The sequence below is a fragment of the Nerophis ophidion genome, linkage group LG19 (assembly GCF_033978795.1).
Source record: "Nerophis ophidion isolate RoL-2023_Sa linkage group LG19, RoL_Noph_v1.0, whole genome shotgun sequence".
NCBI classification, from domain to species: domain Eukaryota; kingdom Metazoa; phylum Chordata; class Actinopteri; order Syngnathiformes; family Syngnathidae; genus Nerophis; species Nerophis ophidion.
The window spans coordinates 17,966,395-17,976,394 of NC_084629.1; the positions used below are offsets into that span (position 1 = coordinate 17,966,395).

The 10,000-nt window shown below is 38.6% G+C and overlaps 2 protein-coding genes across 4 annotated transcripts in view; one reads left to right on the top strand and one right to left on the bottom strand.

The window, feature by feature from the left end:
- LOC133538076 (uncharacterized) overlaps positions 1 to 2,525 on the top strand; it is a 12,729-nt gene extending 10,204 nt beyond the window's left edge. The window contains exons 5-6 of the mRNA XM_061879361.1: positions 87 to 592; positions 1,360 to 2,525. Of these exons, the coding sequence (XP_061735345.1) occupies positions 87 to 592; positions 1,360 to 1,395 (542 nt within the window). The 3' untranslated portion in view covers positions 1,396 to 2,525. The remainder of the gene's footprint in view (positions 1 to 86; positions 593 to 1,359) is intronic.
- Positions 2,526 to 7,641: 5,116 nt separating this feature from the next.
- Positions 7,642 to 10,000, bottom strand: part of LOC133538083 (SLAM family member 9-like) — a 41,393-nt gene continuing 39,034 nt past the window's right edge. For 2 of the 3 annotated variants that reach the window (XM_061879369.1, XM_061879371.1), the window contains exon 8: positions 7,642 to 10,000. This exon is cut by the window's right edge and continues 219 nt beyond it. The gene's annotated coding sequence lies outside the window, so the exon portion shown is untranslated. The other variant, XM_061879370.1, reaches the window with a different exon arrangement.

Below are 10,000 nucleotides of genomic sequence, written 5' to 3' on the forward strand. Positions count from 1 at the left end.
GTTCATTAAATAAAGACTGATGCAAATACATACTTTAAGACTCATGCATGATTATGTCGACTGATGAACTAGTTTTGTCTTCACAGGATTCATACATCATCTGTACTTACAAATGAGAGAAACAATAATGGAAAAGAACAATACCAAGAATCCTCACAAGTTATGGTTTTTGGAGTCCTACGATGAATTGAAGCCGTATGGTATTACAATTACTACCTGCACTGATATATTTAGTAATATCATATTGTGGATGAAAGCAGACAATACCAACAGTCATCCTACAGTATTTCTGAACCACTTCCTGGACACAGTGACTCGTATTGGAGGTTGTCCACAGCGACTGATGGCCGAACCAAGTAGAGAAAACCAACACATAACAACAACACAAACTTTCCTGCGTAGGAATCATACAGACTGGTATGCTGGGCATCGAAGTGTTATTGATGGATGCATCATTTCCCCTCAGTTATTGTTCCGAATCATGAGTACAAATTGGAAGTACTATTTTCAAACTCTCAAAGACTCAGGACATTTTTCAGGAAGTTATCTGGACAAGAGCCTCATACAGTTCTGCTTCCTCAACATAATCCAGGTAAATATAAAATCAAACAATCCAAGTTTATTTATATAGCCCTTAATCACAAATGCCTCAAAGGGCTTCACAAACATCAATGACATCTGATCCCACATCCGGCCAAGAAAAAACTCAACCCAATGGGAACAATGAGAAACCTGGGGAGGGACCGCAGATGTGGGGACATCTTTTTATAATTGTTTTGTTTCAAAATGTTAAGGTGGTATTATTAAATAAGTGCCATTGTCTAGAACAGGGGTAGGGAACCTATGTTATATACGTAACTTCCCAAGATCATTTTCATTACATTTCAACCCTTAAATGGAAGTTATGCTCCTGGTTTTGTTCCGTCATCTAGGAGGGTGGTTAAAGGACACAATTCCACCACAAAAATTTTTTTGTTTTTTCATCTGGCGAAAATTAAATTCATTTTGTTTTCTTCGCAGACTAATTTATCAAGATTACAGTCCGTGAAAGAGTAGAGGTTATAATGGGAGTTAATGGGGTCGTAAGCGTTCTTGAGAGAAAGTGTGTATAGTTTATATTCATATCCTTTTCTAACAACCTTGTAATCAAAATCACTTTGCATTTTAAGAAGTTTGAAGTGTTGTGCGAGTTTACAGATGTTTCAAAATTGATTTGTCCTCAAGATTGTTTTTCATGGGAATTAAAGACTGGGAGACACAGTGACTGTTTTACATTTCACATTTCATTATATTACTTAACTACATTTATCTGGAGTACTTATGACTGGCTGTTTTTTTTTTTTTTTTTCTCTCACTCAGGATGGGTTGGATGAGTTTGTAAGAATAAACAACTAGATTGCTGAAGTAATCATTTTCTTGGCACTAGCCAGTGGATCTGCAGAGTACAAACTCCAAACCGTTCGACCAGAAGATATTGATGTCTGCAAGAAGAAGTGTACCCCAGGAGGGCGGTACCCCTGTGATGAAACACTTTATGAGCGATACAGGCTTATAATGACTGAAAATGGTTGGAACGTTCCCGTGAATAAAACAACAGCTAAAAAACTGTATTGCAAATTAAGAGATAAGATGCAGGAAAACAATTAATTTAAGATTGAAACATATAGATGAAGAACAATAGGTGGTAAGTTTGTTAAAATGAATAAAATTGGTGATAAAAAAATCCATTAATTATTTTTGTAATACAATCATTCCTTACCTTTTTAGACAGTGGTACTTCAGCAAAGAAACACGTACCGTATTTTTCAGACTAAGTCGCAGTTTTTTTCATAGTTTGGCAAGGGGTGCGACTTATGTGTGAAATTATTAACACATTACCGTGAAATATCAAATAATATTATTTATCTCATTCGCGGAAGAGACAAAGAAAATGTCAGCAATCGTCACATACACGTCAAACAATAAGAATTCGGCGGGGGAGGGTCATGGCAGGAGTGCATTGTCGGTCATGGAATGCTAACTGCTATATGCTATATGCTACTGCCGTAGCTATTAAAATGGATAATTTCATCGTTGGCGGTAACTTAGAAGCGACATCGAGGAAGAAGATTTAATCGGATTTATCAATTAGGAGTGACAGATTGTTTGGTAAACGTATAACATGTTCTATATGTTATATTTATTTTAATGACTCTTACCATAATATGTTACGTTAACATACCAGGGACGTTCTCCGTTGGTTATTTATGCGTCATATAACGTACACTTATTCAGCCTGTTGTTCACGATTCTTTATTTATTTTAAATTGCCTCTCAAACGTCTATTCTTGGTGTTGGATTTTATCAAATATATATATATATGTATATATGTTTTTTTCCTTCTTTATTTTTGGCCTGTGCGACGTATACTGCTGAGCGACTTATAATCTGAAAAATACGGTATATATATTAAATGCCAGAGAATCAAACTTTGTATTTGAATGATTACTGTATTGAATAAAAGACAACTATACAAGACAACATCAGATCAGTCTTATTTTGAGTTTGTTGGTGTTTTCCTGTGTTTTGTCTCTTAGTTCCTGTTTTCTGCTTTTATTTTGATTGGAACACATGTCACTTTGGTTATGCAGTACCTTGACTTTGTTTGCCAGCACACCTGGTCCCTGTTAACGTGACTCTCGCCAGACCCCTGGAGTTCGCTGAGCTCAACATAAGGGTCTGGGCTCGAAGGAATTGCAAACTCCTTCCAGATAGCAAAAAAATAATGAACCAATCAGGATCGCCGGGCGGGATTTTTATAGATGTGACGTAGCGCAGAAGCGACTTTTTGATTCAAACAACATTGGCGGCAGGGAGCAAGGAGTTGCCTGCTGACATTGATTCTGCTATTGCAACTGTTGTGCGACTTTTCAATATTTAAAAGATGAACAGAGAAAGGTTTCGAAGGCATTTATTGGTGGCAAGTATGTTTTGGCTCTTCTCCTGACCAGGTTTGGATTTCCCAGCGTCGCACTCTTCAGCGTCACGGGTTGATTTCGGAGTGAGTGGTTTAAGTAGCAGGTCATAAAGACAAGTGGTTTATCCAATTACATACAATGATTTTTTTTTTACAAGGCCCTCCCTTCTGAACGCCAAGGATCTGGCGAGAGTCAGGTTAGGTCCCTGTTTGCAATCAAGACTAATTTCAGCTGTTGATTTTGCTGCTGGCTGGTGTCGGAACATTTTTTTTTTTTTAACAATGCTTCATGTTGGTAAACCTTTACAGCCTGTTAAGTTTTTTTGTATTACATAGCCTTAGCTATGCTTCAGTGCTTTTCCTGCTGTACTGGTTTTCTAGTTGTTCTTAGATTAAATACCGTTTTACCAGTGCTATGCGACTCCTGCGTCACAACCCCCCAAAATAAGTCAGAAAAATATAAATAAAATTATTTTTCAAGACCCATTTTTGGACACGACATGTGCTAAGACAACTACATGTTTTTGTTATGAAGATTTTACAATCTGGTAGTTTCCAAGAAAATTGGATCAAGCTGTTCAACAGTACTTACAAAGTGGAAATGATCTGCTTCTGTATACTAACATTAATGTAAGGTCAAACAACCACTAAAAGCAGATTTTTATTATACGTTCAAATAAAACATCACAATTCCTGTCTATAAATCATACTTGCCAACCTTAGGGTTCGGGGATGGACCGCAGGGCGTGGTTGGGGACGTGGTTAAGAGTCAAATATTTAATATATATATATATAAAATATATATATATATGTATATATATATATATATATATATATATATATATCATATATATATATATCATATATATATATATATATATATACATACATATTTATGTACATATATATTAAATAAATACTTGAATTTCAGTGTTCATTTATTTACACATATACACACATAACATTAATCTACTCATTGTTGAATTAAGGGTTGAAATGTCCATCTTTGTTCCATTCTCTCTCACTATTTTTCCAACCACACCTAGACTCTCTGGCAGAGAAGAAGTCTAGCAAAACTCCTAGCAATTATGGACAACACCTCCCACCCACTACACTCGGACCTTGCGGAGACAATGAGCACGTTCAGTGGAAGGCTCAGACTCCCAAAATGTAACACGGAACGACACAGGAGGTCCTTTATACCGACAGCCATCAGAACATATAATGCATATGTTCCTTGACTGCACTTAAATGTAGAATATATGTAGAATATATTTATATTATTTATATATTATATATATAATATATTATATATATTAATTATTATTATCATTGTTTATTGTGAGCGAACTGTAATGCTGAATTAAATAAAGTACATTCTATTCTACATTCTATACTAACATTAATGTAAGGTCAAACAACCACTAAAAGCAGATTTTTATTATATGTTCAAATAAAACATCACAATTCCTGTCTATAAATCATACTTGCCAACCTTAGGGTTCGGGGATGGACCGCGGGGCGTGGTTGGGGGGCGTGTTTAAGAGTCAAATACTTAATATATATATATAAAATATACATATATATATATATATATATATATATATATATATACATATATATATGTACATATATATTAAATAAATACTTGAATTTCAGTGTTCATTTATTTACACATATACACACATAACATTCATCTACTCATTGTGCATCTTTGTTCTATTCTCTCTCACTATCTCTCTCACTATTTTTCCAACCACACCTAGACTCTCTGGCAAAGAAGAAGTCTAGCAAAACTCCTAGCAATTATGTACAACACCTCCCACCCACTACACTCGGACCTTGCGGAGACAATGAGCACGTTCAGTGGAAGGCTCAGACTCCCAAAATGTAACACGGAACGACACAGGAGGTCCTTTATACCGACAGCCATCAGAACATATAATGCATATGTTCCTTGACTGCACTTAAATGTAGAATATATGTAGAATATATTTATATTATTTATATATTATATATATAATATATTATATTAATTATTATTTTCATTGTTTATTTTGAGCGAACTGTAGTGCTGAATTAAATAAAGTACATTCTATTCTACATTCTATTTTATTCTATGTACAGTACATGACAGTATTGTCCTGTCAAAAGTTCACAACATTGGAGCTTACGGCAGACGAACTGCTTTACGGTAGACGAAAATATGACAGCTGTTGTTGTGTGTTATTACTGGGCTGGGAGGACTTTAATGAAACTGCCTAAAAATAAACCCACATAAGAAACCAAGACCTCGCCCTTGATCATTCTACAGTTATAACATCATTGGGAAAGTGGGAAAGTGGGCGTGAAAACAGACTGTCGACACGTCACTCAGGTCCGCTTGGAGCTGGAGGGGGCGTGGCCTCCAGCCTCGCCTAAATTTCGGGTGATTTTCGGGAGAAAATTTGTCCCGGGAGGTTTTTGTGAGAGGCGCTGAATTTCGTGAGTCTCCCGGAAAATCCGGGAGGGTTGGCAAGTATGCTATAAATGTTATAAGACAAAACTCTGACGTAAAGTGCTAGTAAGGTGCATGTAAAAGCAGGGACACTCTATTTGGTTGTTTCGGGCCACAACAACTAGCGGGGGCCACATGATTATGGCGACCGGTCACTTCAGTATGTGATCGTCAATGTGGTGGTTGTGTATGCTTGTTATACTCAGTGTTGGGCAAGCTACTTGGAAACTCTAGTTAAGGACGTCTGGCGTCCGCCCCCCTGGGAGGGGGTTATAGGAGTGGGTGTAGGTCCCTTCAGGACCTGTTCTCCTCCAGGACCTGGAGGCGTGTGGGTCAGGTCACAGTTGAGTCTTCTCACCCTGGACACAAACTATTCTCCCCACTCCCTCAGGCACGAGACTACGATCCATCCAGACCCACACCTCCGGCCACCTGAACAGTGTTTATCCCCCTCGGCCATCAGACACATGAACAATAACAAGATCTGACAGCTCAGTTACAGCTCATTGTATGACCTTTTCTGTGTTATATGTGTTTTATGTTGCACGATTGGACCAAAAAAAAAAAATCGTAGTTTGAGATCCCGTTCTCAAACAATGGTGTCATGTCTTTGTGATCATGTTTTGTTTGGTTCTGTTCTGTTGGTTTTTTTGGACTCTTAGTAGCTGTTTACGCTCCCTTGTTTTTTCACTATGATGACCATTGGTTTCACCTATTATGTGTTCACAACTCACACACCTGATTTGTTTGGACTCAAGCACCTGTCAATAATCACATCACTATTATATAAGACATAGATACCAGGTAGTCGGCCTGGCGACATTACCCTTGATTCACCCTTGATATACTTTTGATTCCCCTGACATTATCCATGCTCGTTCTTTCACGTCACAGTAAGTGTTTTTGTTTCTTATGTCCACAGTTTAGTGAGTTATTTTAAGGTCAAGTTTCATGCCCTTAGTTGTTTCTGCCTCCGCCTTGTGCGCGCCTTTTGTTTGTTCCTTTTATAGTATAATTAAATCATGAATTCACCTTTACCCCTTGTCCAGTCCAGTCGCTTCGTACCATGGAAAAACAAACAGCGCCATAGTCCGAGTCTTGATAAATGGCAATAAAAACAATACTGATTCTGTTTCTGATTCTGAGGCTGTGTGGCGGGGGCGCCCGTGCTCCTCTTCCTCGTCAGCCGCAGAGGCATGTACACTGCGAATGACCACCTTGCGGGCGTCCTGCACGCCGATAGCAAAGCCATCTGGGTTTCTTGCGTTGACTCCCACAGCCCTCACTCTCCTCCCTGAATCCCCCTCGCCAGCTGCAGGGGCGTCACTCTTGCCGTCGGCACCAATTCTTCACTGCTGGCTTCGGAATCGCGCGGCCTGCATGCTGACCAAAGACCGAGGCCGTAGTTTGGCAAACTGCCACCAAAGTCCTCTCAGCGCCCTTTCTTGTTACGGACTTGCTTATGTTTTTTTTTACTCTCTATATTACGTCTGGTATCCGTTTATTTGAGGGGTCATATCGTTCTATTTTTGTAACTGTTTTGGACTCTTCTTTGCTTTTCCGCTGCGTGTGGTATTTCAGTTTGTGTCCTGTGCTTTTATTTTGTAAGTTTCACTTTCTTTTGCCATGCAGATGTTTCTATACCTGCCGCCTGATGTGTCTATTTACCTCCAAGAAAGAAGTTGCACTCGCCTTCTTTTGATGTTCTCCACTCTTTTTGTGAGTGCGCCTTCAGTTTGTATTAAATATTATTTTTACTTATCCTCTGTTTCCCGTCTGCTGCATCTATGCGCCATGCCGCTGACAACCATGTTCGAAAAGGAGTAGGAAGAAGCATAGCATAATTAAGTCTACCCCTTTCCTGTCCAAAAACAATTGCCAACACAATTGTTTACGTCCTTTTGTAAAACTCAAAAACAACAACAATGAATTAATATTTACATAAATATCAATACAGTTCACATAAATAGGTACTTAATTTACTGTATGGTTTACATCATTTACTGAATGTGTGATAGTGTCATTCAACCAGGTTAAAGATATATGTGGCAAGAGCGGGAAAATTCCATAATTCAATTTGAATATTTAAGTAACAGAAAGCTGACAACGCCACAGGGGATAAAATGGCCCCCAGAACTAGTGCATGTTTTGTGTCGCATCATGTTTAAACACCAAACGAGACTGAGACTGAATACAAAAATATACTTTATTTTCTAAAAATACAATAGTTGACACAATAGGCCAGGGCTATTCAGGTACATAATAAGAAAAGCTACAATCTCAAGGGTTAGGGGCCAAACATCCACATTTGGAGTACCTCCTCAGGTTTTTTCCCCTTGAGACTAGGCTTACCCTAATTACAAAGTAAACTCATCTGCTTTCATACTGCACTGTCAATTCATTCAATTCAATAAATGATTCTGCCTGCACTACTCGTTTCAAGCATGTGCAGCTGGACAGATAGTTAACAGCATGAAGAGACAGAAGCACCAGAAGCTTTGTTGATTGATGTTCCTTCTTTTAAATTATTTTTCTTCCTCAGTTTTATTTCTGTACATTTCTTCCTTCATTTAGGTTTGTAGGACTGAAAACATAAACATAAAACAAACGTTAAAAAAAATTATAACGTCCACTGTGTATTTTACGTAAATAATGTCGATTGTGTATTTTACATAAATCAAGTTGAAGGTTAGTGTTAATACATTCACACAATGAACTGCAGATGTTTGTGCATATAAAATTAAATGTAAAATACATTTGTACAATTAAAATAAAAATTAATATAGAAATTAAACAACTCAACAGCAAATATTGCACACAATATTTGTGACTCATCACAATTAAACCGAAGTTGTAGCGTTACCACCCTCCACTGGTCTACTTTTTCCACGACTTTATCTCTTTCTCTTTCCTTGCCTCATAGTCTCTGTGGCTAACACTCTGTGCTCCGCCACAATTTGCACAATTTTTCTGCACCCCTGCTCCACACTTGCCATATTCATGACCTCCCCCACACCTTCCACATGTCTGTTCTCCTTTACAATAATCCGCTATATGGCCATATTTCTGGCATTTGTAACACCGCAGGGGTGGTGGTAGAAACCACCTCACTTAATACCTCGTGCACCCTATAAAACGCACATTTTGGTAGAATTTCATCTTTAAATTACACTAACATTGACAAGCTATTCCCTTTTCCTCCACCTTTCCATGCTTCTAGTCTCCTCATGTTGACTACTTTCCCTCTTTTAACTATCTCCTTCAGTTTTCCAAATCCTCCCTCACTGATATATCGTATATTACTCCTTTTGTTAGTCTCCAAAATCCGACCTTTCTCCTCTCTTCACATTCTTTTTTTTTTTTTTTTTTTTTTTTAGAAACGCATAAAAGTTTTAAAGCTTTTTCTCTTTGCCACTTACTCTTACACACGATCATCAAGTCTCCATTGCTTTGCACACTAGCCCTTTTTACATCGGCCATGTTTCCACAGAGTAACCGGGCAATTGCGCTTGGCCCTACTTTCCTGATCTCCTGGCATTCCTCGAATTTTAGAAGTACTTTGAACTCTGCCTCAGTAGAAGCATTTAAGTCCCATCTTAAAACTTATTTGTATATGCCAGCATTTAAATGGACCCACCCTTTTAGACCAGATGATCTGCCGTCTCTTTTTTGCTCTGCCTCCCTCTCCTATGTGGAGAGGTTATTAAGTGACCACTGAGGTTGTGCTGGCTGGTCAAAGTCAAGACCCGGGGTGGACCAGTCATCTGTGCATCAGTTTGGGACGTCTCTGCGCTGCTGACTTGTCTCCACTCAAGATGATCCCCTGCTGGCCCCACTATGGACTGGACTCTCACACTATGAACTAGATCCACTCGACGTCCATTGCACCGGTCGCCCTCCAAGGTTTGTATCCCTTGATGTTGAGTTTTTTCTTGCCCTGATGTGGGACCTGAGCCGAGGATGTCGTTGTGGCTTGTGCAGCCCTTTGAGACACTTGTGATTAAGGGCTTTATAAATAAACTTTTATTGATTGATTGATGATTGGACTCTTCCTCCCCATCGGTCTTCTTTTGTACCACTCTCTCTTTCTCACTTATGCTACTTGATGAGCTACTCAAAAACCCCTTCCTGGGAAATTGTCCTCCATACTTTCTTCACTCCGACTCAAATCCCTTTTCCAGCCTGCCATTAATCGACCATTTTAATCTACAACTCGTGCAACTTCGAATACTCCAGCTTACTCTCTCAAACAACCACCTGGCTCGGTCCTTTTTCAGATTCGATAGTAACGTTTCTGGTTTGAATGAGTAGTCTTACTCTACCCACCCCACTGTTGCTTCATTGTGACACATATGCCTCGCTGTTTCCCTCTGTGGGGCGACGGGAGTACTGCATACATGAGCAACCCTAGTTTGAATGTTCAAGTCAATTTGGGTGATGTTTGGTACGCTAAATGAAAAGCCAGTTAAATAGAGCTGAATAAATATTGTAATTAAAATAAACACTCAAAAGAAAGACAACTAGTGTAATGCTAAACAAAGTCAATC